This window comes from Lethenteron reissneri, chromosome 33 (genome assembly GCF_015708825.2).
Source record: "Lethenteron reissneri isolate LAM-NWPU_2019-01 chromosome 33, ASM1570882v1, whole genome shotgun sequence".
In the NCBI taxonomy this organism is placed as follows: domain Eukaryota; kingdom Metazoa; phylum Chordata; class Hyperoartia; order Petromyzontiformes; family Petromyzontidae; genus Lethenteron; species Lethenteron reissneri.
In genome coordinates, this window is record NC_083811.1 from 12422656 (window position 1) to 12445167 (window position 22512).

At 44.4% G+C, this 22512-nt stretch overlaps 1 protein-coding gene across 2 annotated transcripts in view; it reads left to right on the top strand.

Annotated features, from left to right (window-relative positions):
- The window catches only part of LOC133350352 (uncharacterized), a 207207-nt gene that overhangs the window by 80700 nt on the left and 103995 nt on the right, over window positions 1-22512 (top strand). The window contains exon 11 of one of the 2 annotated variants that reach the window (XM_061564640.1): window positions 18168-18280. The exons of the other annotated variant lie outside the window; for it this stretch is intronic. Coding sequence (XP_061420624.1) covers window positions 18168-18280 — 113 coding nt within the window. The remainder of the gene's footprint in view (window positions 1-18167; window positions 18281-22512) is intronic. 2 annotated transcript variants of the gene reach the window in all.

A 22512-nucleotide genomic window follows, 5' to 3' on the forward strand; every position in this document is an offset into this window, starting at 1 on the left:
AAAACCCCCATCATCTGCTGGGGTTAACAAGACACAGATACATTTGGTGAGAATTCAGCAGTTAGTATCCTATGGATAGACCGGCACCTGTCATGCGAATATAGAATTTACAACGCTCGCTAGGGCTGCCAATGGAGCGTTGCTCGTTCGAGCACAGTGGCACTTTGACTTTTCCTATGCACGTTGTTTGTATGTTTTGCCAATCGCCGCTTCATTCGTTGGTCCACTCTTGATTTTGTTTTGAGCTTCACCCCTCCCCTCCCCGCTTGTAAACCCCCCGGGGGCGCGTCAGTGAAGTACGCGCGAGTGGACGGCACTAACACGGTGCCCCGCAGTCATCTTAAGCCTCAAGTTCAAATCAGGCTCAACAGCTGTGAGTGCACTCTCGCCACAAGTATACGTTTTAGAAGGTGGGGGGTGGGGGGACTTGTTTGTTGAGAGCACGTCAAACAGTAATGGCACAATTGCCGGCTTCCAAAGCGATCGCAAACAAGGGTTGAATTTAAGCAAAAAGTATTTTTACTGCACGTCTGATGCACTTTTAAGTGTCCCGCTGTCTAATTCCTGCACTGCTCCCACAGGCCACCCACGTACCCGCCTTCAAACGGCGGGCGTGCAAAATATCCCGACAAGTTCGCAACTGGTCGTTGACACTTTTAAAGGCCCCCTTCAAGTCCTCGTGTCTATTTGTCTCAGCGCCTGCACTGGCTTCCCAGGGGCAAGATTTTAAACCAGAATGACACACCTGTAAAAAAAAGTTGTCAAAATGCCAGACTGATTGTGTCAAGAGCATGACTTATATAATATATTTTACTATTTGTCTGGGGAGTTCACTCTCCAAACAAATTAGACATGCACTTTACCACACGGTCTTAGGATGCTTGCCGTCAGACTGTTGTCCAAGTGTCTGCACACGTGTTCGAGAAGTACATGTTGATGAATGTTGTTGAATCATCGTTTTACTCTATTCCCTTGTACATGAAGCGGTCCCGTTTCGTAGCCCCCTGCCGTTCCTCTCTCGAAGCCATTGACCATTCCCTTCCTCTTCGTCTCTCTCGCCCCTCCACTCCTTCCCGTCCCTCCGCTAAGCCCTTTCGTGATCCATACAAACCCTCCCCCTATCTCTATGTAAATGTCGCGCTCCGTATGAACAAAACATTGGATTAGAGAGACTTGCGGCACACAAGGGGGTCACCGGATTTCGTGGTGAGTGACCTCTGCACTGGGTCGTGGACCTCCCCTTTCGCTGACCTGCGTGGTGACTGGCGTGGTGAGGGGTGGTGAGGTGTGGTGACGTGTGGTGACTGGTGTAGTGACTGGCGTTGTGAGGTGTGGTGAGGTGTGGTGACCAGCGTGGTGAGGTGTGGTGACTGGCGTGGTGAGGGGTGGTGACGTGTGGTGACGTGTGGTGACTGGTGTAGTGACTGGCGTGGTGAGGGGTGGTGAGGTGTGGTGACGTGTGGTGACTGGTGTAGTGACTGGCGTTGTGAGGTGTGGTGAGGTGTGGTGACCAGCGTGGTGAGGTGTGGTGACTGGCGTGGTGAGGGGTGGTGACGTGTGGTGACGTGTGGTGACTGGTGTAGTGACTGGCGTGGTGAGGGGTGGTGAGGTGTGGTGACGTGTGGTGACTGGTGTAGTGACTGGCGTTGTGAGGTGTGGTGAGGTGTGGTGACCAGCGTGGTGAGGTGTGGTGACTGGCGTGGTGAGGGGTGGTGACGTGTGGTGACGTGTGGTGACTGGTGTAGTGACTGGCGTGGTGAGGGGTGGTGAGGTGTGGTGACGTGTGGTGACTGGTGTAGTGACTGGCGTGGTGAGGGGTGGTGAGGTGTGGTGACGTGTGGTGACTGGTGTAGTGACTGGCGTGGTGAGGTGTGGTGAGGTGTGGTGACGTGTGGTGACTGGTGTAGTGACTGGCGTGGTGAGGGGTGGTGAGGTGTGGTGACGTGTGGTGACTGGTGTAGTGACTGGCGTGGTGAGGTGTGGTGAGGTGTGGTGACTGGCGTGGTGAGGTGTGGTGAGGTGTGGTGACTGGCGTGGTGAGGTGTGGTGAGGTGTGGTGACTGGCGTGGTGAGGTGTGGTGAGCGGCGTGGTGAGGGGCGTGGTGAGGTGTGGTGAGGTGTGGTGACCGGCGTGGTGAATGGCGTGTTGGGATGTGGATCAAATGCCGCAGCTGACATGGCAACGGGAAGCATTCCAAGGTCACTCTTCCAAACGATTTTGTTTTTTTAATATCAGATAGGGCCCACTAAGCCATGTAGATCTGTTTCAGAAGCGACTTGGCGACCAATGATAGCTCAACCAAGTGGTGTATAATCACGTGGACATTTATAGCAGCCAACTATTCTAAACGTGCGTCGATTATGAATGTGGAGGGAACAACCAGAGGTCCCGGAGAAAAAGCCACACGGCCACGGGGAGAGAGACACATGCAAACTCCAAATATGCAGGGTCGGGATCGAACCCACGATCTCCTGTATACCAAGCGAGGTAGTTAACATCTCACCACCATGGCGCCCTCAATTACCCACAAGCCCCCCCACCGGGTGGCGCCTCCCTGGTCTCTTATTTTGTCATCTGGTGAAACAAAGTTGACTTTGATTGCAAAGCCAATTACAATGGTGGTTGAACTCACGGTCTGTTTACAATACTCACTCTTCTAATCTGGTGGTCATGCTCCGCTGTTCATGGATAATGTTTCTAAGCAGAGGAACTGAGGTATTGTTTTAGTTTCATATTTCAGTGCCCAGTTGCATTAAATACCCTGAGTTTTTTTTTATTAACTTAAATTTATTTTAATCACAAAATAATGGGAAGTCATGCAGTAATCATCCACTAGAACAACTATAGTTACTGCCGCTATAGGAATGGAGCACAATGCAGCAAGTTTCTTCAATCCAGACATTCTGTCCATCGAGGAGTTTGAATGTATATACCGGTACCAGTCAGGCGATTGGCAGGTCAAGTATGGTGTGGTAAAACGTGACGGCCGACCAACATACCCTATATATTACCACGAGTTGGCTACGCACGGTGCGAAAGAAGTTCACGTACATAAATAGAGGGGCCTCGCTAGGGCCCCCTCTAGTGGAGGACATTTCCACCAGCAGTGACGTGAATAGGGCATTGCAGGGCTACACATTTCCCTTCTAAGGGAGTGTGGAGTTTCGCCAATGACTCCTGCCTCGAGGAGACACTTTAACTTTTTCCTGCACACAGTTTGAGGTCCCTCGATTGGTCCAAATCGGAGGCAGGAGAGTGCGAGTGGAGCGGTGATGGAGGGAGCTGTCTTCACTGTAATTGTTGCATGAAAGCAATTTCTCCATTAGCGCTATTTGCGGACGGGCGCCTGTGGAGTTCAGCGCGCGTACGCAACCAATTACAGCTCGTTACCCACTCTCACGTGAACTGGATTCGTGTCGCCAGTGATTCACGTATCAGCCTTGGGGTCATGTTGTTGCACAAGTTCGCCCATAGGTGTGCGCGTGTCGAATTTCAGTTCATGTTTCACAATTGTTTTTCAAAATCAAACAGTTTCTGGTTACAACTGAAACAGACATCCTATTGCAAATGCAAGGGGAACATACTCATTGGCCAGGTGAACCCTGTTTGGCCTGGTCCATCTCTGTCCAGCCTGGCCAACTGTGTTGTTCGACCACTCAACTCACAATCGGAGGGTTGTGAGTTTAAATCCTGGTCAGGTTGGTGGCTGACTCAGCCTCTTATTGATACAGAGGGGAAGTCTATAGTAGGTATGTATGTTGAAGTTCTTTCGCACAGTAAGTATCCGATGATACTATGGCCCTTGCCATAGGATTGTGGGATGTGGAATTTTCACGGTTGTGATTTCTTTTTTTCAAAATGGCTCAGGGCTGCCAATGCAAGTGAGCTCTGGCCCACGTTATTGTAAATGTTTATGAATGGACAAATACATGAATGGCACTCTTTTCCCAAGGCAAACACATTTTCAAATGATGTAGTGTCAACAGCGCAGTATAGTGGAAGCTGGTATAAACACACTTTATTAAAGCACAGTTCTCATAAAAGCAACGTGTTTACGATACACTGGTGGGTAGAGGCAAAGGGCAACTTCTGATACAAGCACACTGGATATAAGCGCAGCGGGCTTTGCTCCAAAGATAGGGTTGGAGCCTCTCCCACCGACCAAACCAGGACATATTTGTATAGTTTGTTGTCCTTCCCCCGCACCTCCGATTAGCACGGTTGGTTATGTATGGTGCGAAAGAAGTTCAACATACATATATCCCAGTCGCCAAAGGTCTCTCAAAACTGTGCAGTATAATGGTATACAGCTCAACACAGTACCACCAAGTTTCGATACAAATCAATCTCTGCCACCCTAACACACATCCAAATTTCTGGACCATCTGGGTTTAACCCGGACAGGTGGAATCCCTATCCCAAGGGGTAGGCTTATATCCATCTGCTGCTGTAATGCAATTGCCAGGACCCCTACGGGCATCAGCCACCAATTGAACTTATTCCATTGTGGCTCAGCGTAGCCACTTCTGCCTTTCTTTGTGTTTATCGCACGGTTCTGCCAATCCGTATACGAAAGCTGCTTAGTTTCTCTCACTAGTGCAAACTGGAGAAGCCCACGGGGTAGTTTCACCCAATTAGCAGAGGGCTTTGACAAATCGCCCCTAAGAGCAGAGTAAACAGTCAACACAAGCCTGCAGACTAATGCCATGGATGGGCTTCGGATGCGCGCTATAACCAGGGTTGCCACGCGGCTGGGTTTGGCCGTAGAGTCCGTGAATTGGCATCTACACTTGAGTGGCAGAAATGTAGTTGTGGCGAGATCTGATACCGGTACTGTGTTGAACGTTTTCGCGGCGGTAAGCTGCAGAGTTTCGAAAGACCTAGGCTGATTGAGAAATGTGTCTGGGTTTGGTCTGTGGAAAAAAAGGTGGCATCCCTAATTATACCGAATGATTGCCAGAATTCCTGCAAAAGCATTTAATGTTGAGGAGTAATTAAAGCACTTCAATTGCGTTGGAAACTGCATGGGGGGAATTTACTCTAAGTGTTCCATTTTAATATTAAATCGTGTAACATATTGATGAACTTGTATCGGTTTTCCGCACATATACCGTATATTGAGTTGCGCTGCTGGGGTGTTATGATTATGCAACAGCATCAGCAATGAAGTCGACGCATATTGACTCTGTGTTTAAATGAGCAATGGAGCAGTTCTCACTTATGTTGGTCACTCATAAGTATTGGTGACAATTTCTGATTGTCTGTTGAAATTCTCCTGGGCACAATCTTATCATGCTCAGAGAAAAGTAGGAGCTTACTACTACATTTGAATGCTTCATACACAGTGCCAGCCAGCCAGATTGACAGTTACAGTAGCATTACTGATGATGGTTATAGAAAACATTTAAGAAAATAAGCAATCTTTATTTGAAGCTTTCGTGACTGCAGGAATCCTATACTTTTTGGGTTTTTCAGTAAAGTGACGTAGTTAAAAATAAATAAAACAAATCACGACGTTTCGATCGCAACGCACGCAGTCGCCTGATGACTGATGACGACTGCTTGTGTTGCGATGGAAACGTCGTGATTTGTTTTATTTTATTTTATTTCTAACTACGTGACTTTACCGAAGGAACCAATAAATACATGTATATCCTCACTAATGCTTTAATAATAGTAATATTGATACGCATCTCAATGCATATCAAACATATTCTCAGAACTAAATCAGTTTTGGATTAGATTAAAACATGATTATAGATGATATGCTGTACATACATTAAAATGAATCACATTTTCATTTGCACAAATATCTTTAAAATATTCACCATGCTGACACAGCATATCTGCTGATTAGTTAATAAAAGAACCTGCCTCAAATTTGTCTGTGGTCAAAAGAATAAAGTGCTTGAGCAAGGCTGTCGTAGGTAGGGCCACCACGGTGATGATATGTTAACTACCTCAGCTGGTCTACAGGAGGTTGTGGGTTCGATCCCAACCCTGATGCCTGCTGTATATTTGGAGTTTGCATCTTCTCCCTGTGTTCGTGCGGATTTTTCTCTTCGGCTGTTCCCTCCACATTTAGAATCAACTGTACGTTTAGAGTATCTGGCTGCTATACATTTTCACGCGATAAGCCACTTCGTTGAGCTATCATTTGTGGCCAGGTCGCTTCTGAAAAAGAGCTGTATAGCTCAGTGGGCCTTACCTGGTAAATTAAAAAAAAAATTGGTATGTAAAGGTGTGTGCACATAACACACGTTGGAAATGACACTCTGGGAGGTGGCCAGATGGCTCAAAAAGTCAGATCACTGAGCTCGGCACTGTTGATATTCTGGCTTTGAACCCTATGAGGTGTGCGTTAATGGTCTCAGCCCAGTGACCAAAGACTCCGACCTCCGAATAGCATGGTTGGCTACGTACTGTGCGAAATAAGTTCAACATACATACATGACTGCGCACAAAAAAACCCATGGTTGTTAAACTTGGTTCTGTACTTAATTTGTCTCAATTTCAACCCAAATAATAAATAAAATCAATGTTGTTATTTCATATTTTGTGGGTCTTTTGGTAAAGTCACATAGATAGGTTTAAATAAAATAACAAAAAAATATCAACAAACGACGACGTTTCGATCACAACACAAGCGATCATCGTTTTTTTCCTGATAACGATCACTTGTGTTGTGATCGAAACGTCGTAGTGTTTTGTTATTTTTTTGTTATTTTCTTTGAACCTATCTATCTACGTGACTTTACCAATATGAATTCTTGCAGTCACGAAAGCTTTAAGTCAAGATTTGTGTTTTGGTAAAGTCATGTAGATAGGTTCAAAGAAAAATAACAAAAACTATGACGTTTCGATCGCAACATAAGCGGCCATCTTAACCGCCTCTACGGGGAGGATTTCCACACAACTATATTTTAACAAACTTCGAGACAAGAAGGCTCATCTGATCGAGTCGCTCACTTTTCTGAAGAGATGCCGCGACACTAAGGTAATACCGATCACATTTACACTCACATCTGCTGCTGTCACTTCTCCCAATGCTGAACGGATTTTGTTCATGGCCGGCCTAGCCCTGATCTCAGAGAGAATAAGATTGCTCCGATTTGAACTTGACAATTTAGACAAGGCTCTCCATGAAATCGCACTTAACATTGACATTTAAAATGTCTACATCTGATTGGGAACATGTAGATAACATGGCAGCTTCTTCAGCCACCTCAATGTCAGCTAACTGCAAAGGTAACCTGATTTCTACGTTCAACCTTCTTTCCAAGAAGAAGCCAGATCCACACAGTTACAAAGTTAGACGTTGACAAGATTGTTATCAATCAGAGTAATAGTCCAATTTCCGATAGCCTAAAATCGGTGCTAGCTAAAGGGTTGCATTTCGCAGTCACCCCTAAACACATCCCTGTTGATGATATCATTGCCCAGGTCGACGTAGCCCTTAATGGTTTGGGACACATTACTGCAGACATGGCAAGATCGGAAACCGCTGCAATCCTAAAAAACGCTAAGACACCTATTAGCAACATCAGTAAGGATGAGCGCTTTGAGCTGTCTCAATTACAAATAAGAAATGACATCGTCATCCTCTCAGCCGACAAGGGCAATGCCACAGTCATCATGGACAAAACCACATACAATAACAACATTTAGGACCTACTTAATGATGGTAGCTATACCAAAATAAAAAAGAGATCCCACTAACCGCCTCGTTACGAAACCAACAATATCATCACTGATTCGACATCTTTAATCGAACCAACCAACCGGTTTTCCTTAAAACCCAGATTGTATGGCTTACCAAAAATCCATAAAGAAGGTACACCCCTTCGTCCTATCGTCTCCACCATTAACTGGATGTAGAGTGGATGCCATCCAGTTATCCACTCTACGTCCGTCCTTGTGGAAGAGGTACGTAGATGACACGTTTGTCATCTGGCCACATGGCCAGCCAGCTCTGAACCAATTCCTCAACCACATCAATTCCATACACCCAGCCATCAAATTCACTATGCAGGTGTAAAAGGGTGGCAAGTTACCATTCTTGCATGTTTTAATCGAAAAGAGACCAGATGGCTCAGTGGGACATTCAGTCTACAGGAAAGCCACCCACACGGATGCCTATATAAAGCCTGACTCCCACCACCATTCATCCCAGAAGAATTCCCTCATCAAAACTCTACACCATAGAGCTCGATGTATTTCTGACCATCATCACCTAGCCAGTGAAGTGAAACACGTGCACCAAGCTCTCAAGACGAATGGATATTCTGACTACACAATCCGTAAAGCTATCGCCCCAACCGTTGGGAAAGAACCATCTGAGGACCCAAGCAAAACCATCACCTTGCCATACATAGCAGGGGTCACTAAAAAGATTTCCAAAATCATGAGCAAACACAAGATCCAGGTTCGATTTAACACAGTACATAAAATTCGTGATCTGATCCCATCTGTGAAGGATGTAATACCCTGGCGTCTACAAACTAAGCTGTGTCTGCGGCAGTAGTTACATTGGGGAAACTAAGCGACATGTCTCGGACCGTGTTGGTGAACATAAGGCAGATCTGAAACATGGCAGGACCAATACCTCGGCCGTGGCTGATCAATGTTTAATGCGGTGGGCTCACACGAAATTGATTTCTCCAAGATGAAGGTACTTTGCAAACCCACTGGCTATCAAGAAAGACACGGACACAATTTCAACCGAGAAGATTGATACAAACTGAGCAATCATTGGAAGGACGTTATTAAGCAGTTTAACTGGCTGTGATGTTTTCATCCTACTTTCCGATATTAGTTGTTATTTTAGGCTCTCTGATTTTACATTAACAGGCTTAAAATATTTTTCATACTAACACAGCCGCCTCGCATGCCAATGTGGCAGCAGCTCTGCGATCTTGCATTTACATGCTAATCTCTCACATTAACATAGCTGCTGCTTTGGCAGTGGTGCGGAATTGTCATTGTTGCTTCATTGGCAGTGGTGCACCGCCTAGGACTCTGGTTGCCACCGATACACTTGGGCCACGCCCATTCCCAAACCTTTATAAAGTTTTGCCTTCAGAGTCTGACTCATTTGCCTGAAGACGACCGCTTGTGTTGCGATCGAAACGTCATAGTTTTTTGTTATTTTTCTTTGAACCTATTTACGTGACTTTACCGAAAGACCCAAAGAATATGAATTTCTTGCAGTCACGAAAGCTTTAAGTCAAGATTCAAGATTTGTTATTTATGTGCATTGTTCTCTGTAGCAAAGTGGGTGGGAAAGTGATGCCTCCCTACTGTATGTACCAAAGGTCATTTACAGGGAACTCCGAGGTAGCTCTGTGATATTAACTTCCGTGGGTTGTAATAACAGAAATGTTTCTACTGCTCTGCGAGCGACCTGATTGGATACATTGTCTCATTACAGGATGTTGATAACATATTGAGGATAAAAGTTGGAGGGGGAAAAAACTTTACAAATCAAAACAATTAACTTAATTCTACTCTCTTATTAAATTACAGCAAAAATGCACAATGCAGCACGATCAATTGCAGCATTGTTCAGCATCAAAATGCAAAGCGTACCCTCACTTAATGTATTTGATTGCCAGCTTATTTATATTTTTTTCCTTTGTAAAACTACCCTCAGTCCCTTATTATATTACCGTATCCCATTGGGGGAGAAGCTTCTCCATACCAGACCAATGCATTGTGCCGAAATCCAATCGTTGGAGCCTCACAACTCAGCACTAAGTGGCCCTCCACAGAAATGTCACATCAAATTTGTGGCGTTACATGAAACCAGTTAGCGTTAGCGTGTAGTGTGCCGGTTTTACTGGCTGAGCGGAGATTGCGGGAATGTTGTCGCTAAGATGATTTAACAAGCCCTGGTTGTTGTTTTTTTTGGTAGCAATTCCCAGCCAGACCACCATGGAGCCGTTCCAGGCCCCGTGTTGGAGGAGACGTTCCAATTCCTGAATCACCTATCCATTTGATGGGACACTAATTTTTTGGGAGTCCTTATAGACCTTGCACTTGACGAGGATTTAAGTGGTGCTCGAGGAGCTAAACTGATATTGACATTGTTGCATGATTGTATGGGCAGACGGTCAGAGTTCTTTCCACCAGTCTAGTTTTCCTGTAATCTGGAGTTTGATTCCTACAGCCTTTTGATGATCCACCATCGGAATGTGGAATTTTCTACAAAACGATTTTTAACGTCAATAAAGATGAGCACTGCCACCGTATTGACCTTAAAAAAAACGCGAAAGTGCCCTGATAACATTGTGTACACATTAAGAGGCCGATATGTGCCTGCAAAGGGAAACTGGCGTTTAAATAAATAAATCGCCCATTAGCGCGGTTCACTGTTATTTGTATTTTGATTCACTTAGACATATTTAGAGATCGCGTTTTATAGTGATTTTTAGGTTGCTAATTATATTAACATTTTAAAGCCACCTTTTTTCATTTATAAATGTGACCGCATGATGCCTTTGTAATTTCGCTTAATATTTCTGTTGTTTATTTATTTTTTGGTCACAAAAGCAAAGTTTGTGGGGAATAATAGCCACTTTCTGTGCTTTTGAGACATAAACGATTAGGAAATAACACGTACTACCCAGGAACAAAAAATGTAATATTTTTTCGTTACACAGTGATTTCTCAAATTGGATAACACCAGCAGCAAGCGATATTTGAACCTGTCATGTACATCCCCTAGGTTGATTCAACATTAAAAAGAGTATCCTATGAATAGTGTGACAACGTAAAGCGTGTAGATGCACCGGCCCCTTGTGCGTCATGATGACGTTTGTACAGGTTTACTAACAGAATTTACCCCTAAGGTCTATGAGGCTAAATCACTTTATTTTTCCATTTCCGCCTTGTGTGTGTGTATGGATGTCGTCGACCGACAAGTACCGAGCACAATGTGATGGTCACACCACCCTGGCGCATGCGGTGTGGCATTAATAGCCGTTTCACTAGCAGCACTTGCCTCTACAGCCTATGGATGCAGAACGGAGGACATTGTGTATGTGTCTGTGAAAATGTGCAGGTGGTGTTCGTGTCTTTTTTATATTGTGTGTGGTTAGCTTGTTCCAGTGGTATAACAGAGATAGTTGAAAGGAAATGGGAATACAAAGATGTGTGCCACTATTTAAACCACGTGGAGCGGGGCCCCTACAATTCCCATCATTGGAGCAATTGTGTCCCAATTTCCAGCTATCAAGCACAATAAAATAAGGGGTTTGCATTCCTGCCTGGCTCTCACAATTGCTAGTCAGCTGATTCATAGCATGGCGATGGGACAATTGGTAGTTGTGCGAGTCAGAACCTCAAAGATTGGTGGTTTGGTGATGCTTTATAAATTGGGCTTTAACAACAAGCAACGGCAGTGGGTTACTCAGCCCATCAACTCTTCAGGGTCAGGAAAGCAACAGAGCTCATCCTGTGGAGAGATTTGGTCCCCAGCCAAGATTTTGTCAGAGGGGACGTTTCACTTTGACTTGACTCACACTGGCAATTGGTGCGAGTTATTGGTAACACAATCTATAATTTTCTATGTCAATATGCTAGAATCTTCGCAGAGAGATATATACACACACGATGGTGCATTTATATGTACCCTACTTAAACAATATTGATAAATTATAGAGAGAAAAAAAATATCATATTATTGCAAAGCCTCTACACGTCCCCTGCTGATGATCTCATGAATACACCAATTAGATATGTTGACGTTCTCCACACGACAGTTTAATAAATGGGGCAAGTTTTTTCACTCCACTCCCCACACTCTGTCCACCCAGCAGTAGAAATGGGACCGCCACAGTTGATCGGTGGTAGGTCGTCATGTATCGTGGGGTAAGGCGTGGATGCCTCCACCTCTTACAAGAGATTTGGCCAGCATGGAAGAGTCGGCTTCAATTCCCTCTAGAGGGGCTCTCTGAAGCTTCATCGAGTCGAGGCGCTGCTACGAGTAGTGCAGTGAGCGACTTGATGCAGGGTCACAACTTTGCCGTAGGTGTGGCTGTATAGGGGTTATCCCTGTGAAATGTCAAGTTAACACATCATTGGTGATTGTTTGCTTTAATGTATTATGTGTACGAGAAGACTTCTATCACAATTCTGGCAAATCGTCTGATGAAGCTGGTTGTGATCACAAGCAAAACGTTGTACTCACATTGTAAATGTTGTGGGTTTTTCCTCTCCAACACACCAGTGTGCTAAAGTAGTAACTAATTGCACATTTTGTTTACGTGACAAACATTACTATATGGCTGTGTCGGGTGGTGGTAGGTTAACAACACGTTTATATTTACGCAATCTAACCCCCCACCAAAAAAAATATACATTTTATGTACTTTGAAATAATAATAATAATAATATTGCATTTTACATTGGGACATTTCAATGATTAGAGTTTGACTTCTTGGGAGAAGAAACCAGAAAAGCCGGAGTAGACCCACCGGGGCGAGGAGAGGGTGGCACTCAAAGCTTTGTGCAGATAGATTCAAGAATCCATCGTTGTGCTTCCATCTCGTGGCCACCTCTCAACCCCACAGCAGCACCTGCTATTCCCAAACAGTGTCCCATTAAAGTACCAAACAGGCTCAGCCCTGCTATTCATGACAAATGTGAATTATCGGCCTGCCTAAGTGGCAGCTTCTTGCATTTGAAAACATTAATTCAGAATTTGTAAACGTTATTCATTTCTCCTTTTTAATGAAGTCAAAGGACAATAAACACCTAGTTCTTTGTGTGATACATTTTTTTTCATACATTTCTATACGTATTTAAATACAAATTCCATTTTACACATCAAACAAAAGAACAACACAGATGATTTTGTGTAAAAGTAAAAACACTTTTACTTTCCATTAAGTTATATGAAACGTGAACATTAGGTGTCAGGGTTTAATTAGGAACATTTAATGTTATGCTTAAAACTATAGAGTTTAACTGCTAAGGCACACGATGAAATTATTAGTTTTAATTAATCACCGTAATTGTTGAGCGTGCTGTTTCCTTGATTGGAGTTCATAAAATGACTCCTAGGTTGGTTTTCTTACATTCAATTTCCACTGAATAATTACGTTTAATAACGGTGTGTGTATCATCATGCCAAATGGCAATTTATAAAATTGCAGCAATTTAAGAAAAAATACAAGCTAACATCATAATTGCCATGTGGACATGTTATGAAAGCATGTATAATGAGTCATAACCTGATGCACACACCAGTAATGTGTTTTTTTTTATAATCATAGGTCAGATAATGGACGTGTTATGGGTTAGAACAGATGTTAGCACAGTGTGTTATGTACCATAAAATAGAGTTTAGAGTTTTACTCTCAGGCTTGGCTAACATCAGCTCGCACCTCCGATTAGCACGGTGGGCTATGTACGGTCCGAAAGAAGTTCAACATACATACAGTTATGAGGGATATCAGGATCTATCCTAAACGCATGCCGCCCCCTTCACCAACTCGCACTGACCAACGTGGTGAAGTATGGTTACGCAACCCCCCCCCCCATGACCAACGTGGCATGGAGAAGCCTTCATCCAGCAGTGGGTTGATAAATTCATGTAAATTGTCGTTAGTTTTAAAAGATGTGTACAAACACCCATTGTCCTCGTATAAACAATTGTTTTCGCAATAAAAATGTGGGGTGGGATCAAGACAATGGTATTAATTCACACGCGCGTGCACACAATAAAGCACATAAAGGGTATACGTCTATTTAGCCTTGCAGACCCGAGAGACAAGCTTTGTTAGACAATTACTAGCGTTTGACAGTACTCTCTTTATTGTCAGCCAACACGGGTATAAACATGGGCATTTTCGTTCCTTTTCTATTATGTACATCCACAGTGACTTGCGCACAAACACTTCCTTGACCACGACCACGATTACCCCGTCCCTCTTTTAGCCCCGCCCCCCTTCCAGATACGTTCCATTCATTGGCTACCACATTCTGATAAGCCCCTCCCCCCTCCCCTCCCCCCTTAACTGGTACTTAAGAGCTTGCATCTTAAATCCCGCCCTCACTTGATGCAGCAAATCTGGCTGTGACGGTCCCACCTGATAACGGAGACTTGTGTTGCCTCCGAAACGTCGTGATTATATTGTTTTATTTTTAAAAAAATGTATTTCATTTTTTATCTACGTGACTTTACCGAAAGAACTAAGAGTATGAATTACTGAGATTATTTGGCTGATATCAATGTCCATATGTTAAGGCACTTCGTTGAGTCACCATTTTTGGCCAGGTCGCTTCTGAAAAAGAAGCTAATAGATCAGTTGGCTTTACCTGGTAAAAGAAAAAAAGTTTTTTTTCGTAATTTACTTATCCATACTCTGCGCCCCTGTCGTGTATTGTATCGTTTGTCATTGCAACGTTCTGACCCCGTTCCCCTACTCGACATCTGTGAGGAAGAGCTTAATAGCTCATCGGATTCCTCCAGGACATATATAAGTATTCTGATTGGTGAGCGCATATGAATGTCTGCCTGGCACAAGACGGTGGTGTGACTGCACGCTGATGTTTACACACTCCTGCCCCTGATGTGCATCATGGCCAAGAATTCAATACATGTCAGTCCGATCTTAGCATAGTGTGTTAACCGCTCCGCTAAGCACACAAAATAAAGACAAAGATCCCCAGTGTAGCCTTCACAGACTGTTGCTTCAAGTGCTGTTAGCGAGCACCTATGAAGGGCGGCAGGGAGTGGGGTGTGAGACCAACATCATGTCTGGCTACCTTTGTCTCCCCGGTGCTGGTGTTTGCACACTGCACCAGGTATTCATTTAAGGCTGAGTCAACCTTCAGGAGGCGTATGACCGGTTCAGATAAGCACCACTGATGTGATCCGTAGTTTGGATTTGAACTCAAGCTGGTGGGCTCATAGCACAGTGCGCTAACAACTCCACAAAACAACACTAAGGGCCTTTACAGGAATTATAAATTTTGTACAAAAAATCAAACAAAGCTGGCACATGTAATACAATAGGGTTATTGTGCATGCCAGGGAACGTTTCCTATTTTTGTGAAATGCTTATTTACTGTAAGTCCCTCGTTTATTGTCGAACTGTATCGCATTCACAACGTAGCTCTTTCACATTTTCCATTAAATCTGTTATACCACAATCACTGGTAACCAGGATGGGACCAACGACTCACCCACGCATGAGAACGGGGATTAATTAAGGGTAACTGCTCGGATTCGAACCTCGGATATTTGGGTTACGAGCATGGTGAAGAAAAAGTAATGGAGCCGCCGTGACCGACTCAGCAGTGAATTGACAAGGATGTGTTTCTCAATTCAAACAGGTATTGGGAGTTGTCATTATACATTGGTGCCTCTGAGCAATTGTTGTAAATTACACAGTGCTTTGGTCGGCGCCAGTTTAACCATAGGGCAATCCACAGTCATTTTGGCATATTGATCATTTGAGTGCTTTCTATCATAGTATATTAACAAGGGGTGGAGCAGATAGCTTCCTGCGCTATGAACCCCGCGACCCAAGTTCAAGTCGCTTCCACGGCTGACATCAGTGGCAAGTGATGTCAGGACCGGTCCAGGCCCAGACCAGAACATAGAAAGCTCGCACCTTTTTTAGCGAACCCTATCCATGGCGATCAAACCGGCAACCCCACAGAAACTGGCCTCCATGGCAAACACTGACCTCTACATATTGTTTTTGTGCTCTAATGCCACTGCAGCCCAATGTATTCCCACCTGCATTTAAATATATATATATATTTTAACCATACGCTATATTTGAACGTGATATGAAAACAATTCTAAAACAAACAAACACGAGGTTGAATCACAATGTTATTGTTTCATCAGACGCAGCACTCACTATTGTCAATCACCCATTGCACCCATTATATCTGCAGCATTGTGTGCACTCGCTCTAAGACCTTCTTTCTATCCATTGTGCTGCCTTCATCCTTGTTTGACCCCATTGCACTCCATTGTATTGCTGGACACGCCGGGCAACACTTGGTCATATTGTTCCGTTGGACAGGATAGACAGTGGGCATTCACGAGCCATTGAATGAGCCTCACTATAATATGACAGCACGCAATGGTTGGGTTTAACAATGCACGTGTTGCTTTGCTTCACATCTGTCAGTGATTGATTAGAACTAATTGGTGAGCAATCATTACGCATTATTGCTAAGCAGTTCCGCAGTGTTTATTGCCCCTACTTCATGACTATTGTATTATGCATTGCATGTTGCGCGTTACATGTGTGCCCTCAACATTCAGGCACGCGGCGGTCATTTGCGCCTTTTGAGATGCCCATCGCAGCAGACCCACACGTCAAATTGAATAATGACCCAGAAGTGATAACGGGTTAAAAATGTGAAATCCTTGAGGGTCTCTCCTTCAATATCCAGAGCGATTTCTCCAAAAAGACCAAGGCGAATACCCCCCCCAAGAGTCTTGGCAAACTGCGAGGGAAGGTGCTGTTCGTGAGTAGCGTTAACAGACCGATGGGTGACCAGCACCATGCCCGGCCATATTTGTCTCCACAATGCTGAAGTTTAACACAGCACCAGGTGCTCACTTTAGCCTTGTTGTCTGTGGCTGGGAATGGAACTTGGGCCGCCGTGTTTGTGCGGAGTGTGCTAACCGCTGTGGTAAAGAGACTGGTGGCTCCACCTGAAACATGCGTCCAGAGTATTTGGATGCTGTATATTTTCACATGATAAGCCACATCGAGCTATCATTTGTAGCGACGTCGCTTCTAAAAATAGTTATATAGCTCAGGAGGCTTTACCTGATAAAATACACATTTTAATAGATAGAAAATAGGTGCGCACATTTTCCAATTGCTTCTGGCTCAATCAAACATCCGGTGGAACTTCCCTCCATGTCACTTTCACGAGACAGGTGGGCGGTCTCTCTGTTAGGACACCTACAGTTTCCTTCGCACAAAGTGTTTCTTATTTTATTGGTCCAGAGGGATGGTGGGCTGATTATATCCCCAGCAAGTACTGCCTTTCTGTTAACTTTCTAATTGAGCCACATTCGCTGGTAGGTTAAACACAAACAAATTTTATTACTTGAGATTCCTGCATTTCGAAGGTTATTTAGGCCAATATCACTGGTGCTTACGCACAGTGCTATTTCTTCCTTCCTTCTGCCAGTATCCAAAATTGCTGCACAGTTGACGCATCACCTCTCCGTGGTTTTCTTTTTAAGGCTTCATGCCTGCCCCTTGCTGGCTGGCCGCCGACTTCCACTCCAATATCTCCGTCTCGTATTATTAGTTTCCTTAAATCACTGTCATATAGATTATGTTGATTTGACATCTAAAAATAATGTACCACTTTAGAATTGTGAGCTCTGTAGCTTGACCTATAATTAATTATCAGTGCCTGCCGCTGCTGTCCTCATATTGCCCCAGGCGATCGTTGCCGTAGCCACATTAATTTATTTACTGGAAGTGATCGACCATTACGAGCTAAGTAAAGGCAATTTGTTTTTACTCGGGTGAAGCTAAGCCAAGCCAAAGTGGACATTGGGGCAGCACTCATCTTCAGGAGCCAGTGACCGTGTATGAGCCAGGGCTGGATATTCCTTATCCCAATCGGAGTGGCCAGTTTCACGTCGATAAGGTAAATGCTGCTGAATTCTCACAGAGCAAATGTGTGAGAGGTAGTGGTAGTGGTGAGTGCACTCCGCTACCAATCCGGCAAACCGGGTTTGACCCCCGGTCACGGTCAGCACCAGTGACGATTATCTGACCGGTCCTGGGCCTCTCCTGGGTCAACTCAGCCTCAAAATAGTACCTGGTGAAGGTGAGTAAACATCGTTACTAGGGAGACAAAGGCGGCCGGGCGTGATGCTGGCCACCCACCTCTTCGTGCAATGTGCCGGCCTTCACAGGTGCTCGCGAACAGCACTTGTCCCTGCAGCCTGTTAAGGCTATACCGGTGATCTTTGTTTTTTTTTTGTCTTTTTCTTAGGGTTCCATCACCAAAACACCCACTCGGCTGATACACTCCGAGAACCCGTGCTGATGCAGGATGACTGCACTCTGCTTAGGAGTCACGCATCACTCCCCCCCCCCACCCCCCAAATACCGCGTTCACACCGCGGGGAGAGTCCGACGCTGCTGGTCTCTCTTCCCGACAGGTCACGCTACGACGTGCTTGTGCCGGCGCTGTGGGGCAGCGAGGTGCACAAGTGGGAGATTGACACGCTGCAGGCGGTCGTGCAGGAGGAGGAGGAGGATGAGCTCATTACGGGTGACTCACCCTGTGAAGCACGGCACCGCACGACATGCATGATAGGCAGCAGTGTCTGCCTGCCTACGATATAAAATAGTCTTTTATTATTACTAATACTACTACGCTTGTTTACCCGGGGTAGCGTCGTCGAGTCTCAAGACACTTTGGCAGCAACAGTCCTGTCCATGTATTTCGCAATCGAGGCCGGTGGGAGCGATGTCGCTTACAGTATAATACTAATGACGTATCTTCTTGGTTCTTTCGGTAAAGTCACGTAGAAGGGAAGTAATAAAATAATAAAAATAAAACGTGACTTTACCGAAAGAACCAAGAAGATGAATCCCTGCAGTCACGAAAGCTTTAAATCGAAAAAAAAAACTAATGACGTAATTTGAAGGTAATTTTTCAGCATTGGGATGATTGGCCAGTGCCAGTCACATTTTATATGGGCGGTTGTTCAGCGATGGGAGACAAACCTTGAGAAGCCAGAGGGGAGACCGTGCAAATGACACGCAGAAAGGCCACCGAGTCAAGAATCGAAACCCAGACCCTTTTTAAATCCTTTATATTAAGTTCGCATGCTTGCGTGCTTGCTTGCTTGCTTACGACCGTGCAAATTTTTCGGTCGTTTTTTAACCCACTTCCCGTGATCCAATCGAGCTGACATTTTCCACACATACTCGTTGTGCCAGACAATTAATGTTCGTGAAAAAAAATTCCCAAAATTTTACACTTTTTAGGCAAAAAAAAAATTAGTTTACATATATTCAAATAGAACGCATTCATGGCTTTGGCTGAACGTCACATTGTAGGAGCCCAGAGCGTAACCCCTCCATAGGCCGTGGTGGAGTAGCTCAGTTGGTAGCGCCCTCGCTTCCCATGCCCAAAGGTCGCGGGATCGATCCCCGCGTCCTCCACAGGCGAATATATTTTTAAATCCTTTATATTAAGTTCGCTGCCACGCATATGAAGGATTTATAGTGAAAAACTTTGTTTTTACGGGTTATACTTATTACACACTTAATTTTTTTATTTTTAACTCACTCCGTTTGTTGTCGTATCCTCAAAAAAATCTTCTAACTCAAATTTTACCCACTTTACAATGTGCTATCGACTGCAAACTTGGCATACTTATGTCATACTGATGACAAGACTATATTATATCATTACAATTTTAAAATATATATTTTTAAACATTTTACACGCTTTTTTTGTAACTCACTCTGTTGTATTCTCAAATCTTGTAACTCAATTTTGACCCACTTCCAAATGTGGAATCGACTGCAAACTTGGTATACGTATGTGATACTGATGACAATACCATATTCTATCATAAAATATAAAATATTTTAAGCATTATTTTTTATATGTTATGTTTCGGCTTGGCTCTAATTGTCCACGGTCAAATGACGTTGGCTATATTTGGCCACGGTCCCTAACGTTATGGCAAGCTTCGGGGCCACTTCTTGGAGTCGTGGAGTTCATCCATTACTTGTACATTTCATAAAAACGTGTTTCTAAGAAAGTTTTTGTTTTATATTACTTATTTGCTGTGAGCACAAGTGTTACTACCGGGCCAACCTGCCACCCATATAACCAAGGTCGCTGTAAGCATGTGTATGTATATATATGGTCGGGGGCACAGCTGGTGCATCTGCCAGTCATCTCAGTTAGTCAACCGATGGCACCTGGGTCTGTCCCGTGACCTCCTGTCAGCGAGCCTTCGACACTCCACGTGGCCTCAAAGTGCACCTGGCCTGGCACAAGCGCCGTGGTGATGTCACCACCGCATAAGGCGGGTGCTGTATGTATCTATGTTGAACTTCTTTCGCACCGTACGTAGCCAACCGTGTATGGAGAGCTCCACACGAATGCTGAAACATTGCGAGTTTTTAAACCCAGTCGGGGGGTTAACTCCCCCCACCATCTCTCTAACATGATCACCAACCTGTGGGAAGTCATCAGTGGTTGTGCTGTGGGCAGACTGACACCCACCAGTAACGTGGAAATTCCACTCTTGGACATGCAACCACCGATGGACACGAACAATGCCCCCCCCCCCCCCGCACTTGTTTGAATAAGCGGACACTTTGTCACTTTGGCCAATGCAATTGCATGAGATACGTAGACGGGAGAAAATGCGCGTGCGTGTTCACGCACAGCGGTGAGCACGGGGCAGTGCAATGTTTCGCCGGCCTTGCGATTCCACGAATCGGCACGATTTCAGTTCAAGCATCAATTTGTTGAATTTAAATGTGTTGATTGTGTCGATCCTTAGCGGCTGGAGAAATCCCGTGAACCAATTACATACAACGTGTAGCCTATGAAGCCAAACATCAATTCCTAAGCATGCGATTCTGTGCAGGTATCGTGAACCAATTATCGTAGATGCTGATGAATCACTAAAGTGTGGCAACCCTACTTAGCGCACTGTGCTACGATCCCAATAGCGCAGATTTTGATTGCTAGCCATGCCCGATAGTGACAATTCGGTAAATATATTTTGTTGTGTGTCGATTGGCACATGTATTTTTTTTATTGATTTATTCTGATGTCGATTTGCTTCAGGGCCCTAATTTTCTTCTTGTGGCCTAGGTCACTTGCAAATGAGACTCGTCTTGGTTTTTTCGTTTCAGTTTTCAAATCAGTTAGACAAAATACGCTTAAACTTGATTTACGTGATCTGGGCCAAACTTGGAGCGAATTGATCAAAAACAAAGTGTGTAAATGCGGTCTGTCAACAAACAACACGGCCACAAATGTACACACAGCACGCGGCTTCATGAGTTATGCAATGCCATCAACTGTGCCCAAAGAACTGCATTGTTATCCTATTGTCTCGGTCGTTGTCAAATAAACGAGAGCAAATGTGACTGTCAGGCAGCGGTGAGACAGAGGGATAACCTTAGACCGACCGGCTTCATCTTTCTTAAGGCTCATCAATACTCATCTTATACAGTTTATACTGTTATTATGGGTATTCATGTCGACAGCAGTTCAGTATTGTGTGATACATAGGCAGATTTCCCTTCCATTGTGGTCTGTGAATAGATGCTCACGAATACCACTGACCCAGCAGAATATTGAGGCTAAGTTGTGGATGTTCGTGTGTGTCCACCAGCGTGTGCATGTTTAATTACGCGTGTTTGTCTTTAAACATGTTTGTTTGTGTGCGCCTATAAGTGTACACGTACGCATGTTTCCGTGTGGATGGTTTTTTCACTTCTGTTTTTGTTTGGGGATCAGCCATCGAACAAAGACGGTCACCACATCGCGCGCGTTTAGATGTGCGTCTGCGACCGTCTGGAACACTCTTCTTTCCGATATTAGGAAGCCACTGGAGCTAAGCACTTTTAAATATAGATTGAAATCTCATTTCTTTAGAACTGATTTTCGTGTTTAGTTGTTGTGCTTCACCTCCCATTAGCCTGATTGGCTGCATAGGATGCAAAATAAGTTCAACATTCATATCTCTCCCCCACTGTGGCCATACAGGCCCTTAATAGGTGCTCGCTAACAGCACTTCTCCCAACAGTTCGTAAAAGGCTAAACAGGGGGTCTTTTCCTTCGAGTGTATGTGTGCATGTCTTTGTTTTTGCATGTGCGTGTACACGTGCCCGAAATACAGGCCCTACATTTTTGCAGTAATAGCCATCAATTCTCTTGTTAACCCTTCCAATTTCTCTCTTGAATGCGTTTCCTCTAAATGCGTTATATTGCCTCTTGTGTTGTTCCTGTGCACCTGTGTCCGAGTGCCATTTCCATGCCTTTGCATTCATCCCCTGCTCACTCTTATTTGTTTGGCTTAAGCGTTCCAATCCACCCCTCCTCGCAGTGCTCACTGTCATCACAGTTGCTCTCATTTCGTCCGCTGATTATCGCTTTAGTTATTTCGGTTTTCCACTCTGTGCGCATTATCCTCCACCGTGATTGCCTTCAACCGTCACAGTTGGGAGAACGGGGCCACTTTCTGAGAAATCCCCACCACACTTGGTTGCGTTAAAACCGTCGTTCGCATTTGGCTTCTCTCAAACGTTCTAAATGCTGTCATTAGATTAACAAATTGCCCTTTGTTACGATGACAATTATATTTTAAATACACGCTAAAAAGGTGTAATTTCAATTTAATCTCGTTTCTTTTTAAAATAAACGTTTTCGAAGGTAGAACGATTATGGATTCCGTACTTTGATGCAACCGTCCACAGGAGTCTTTGTGGATATATAGTACCAAGAACTGGACATTAAAAATT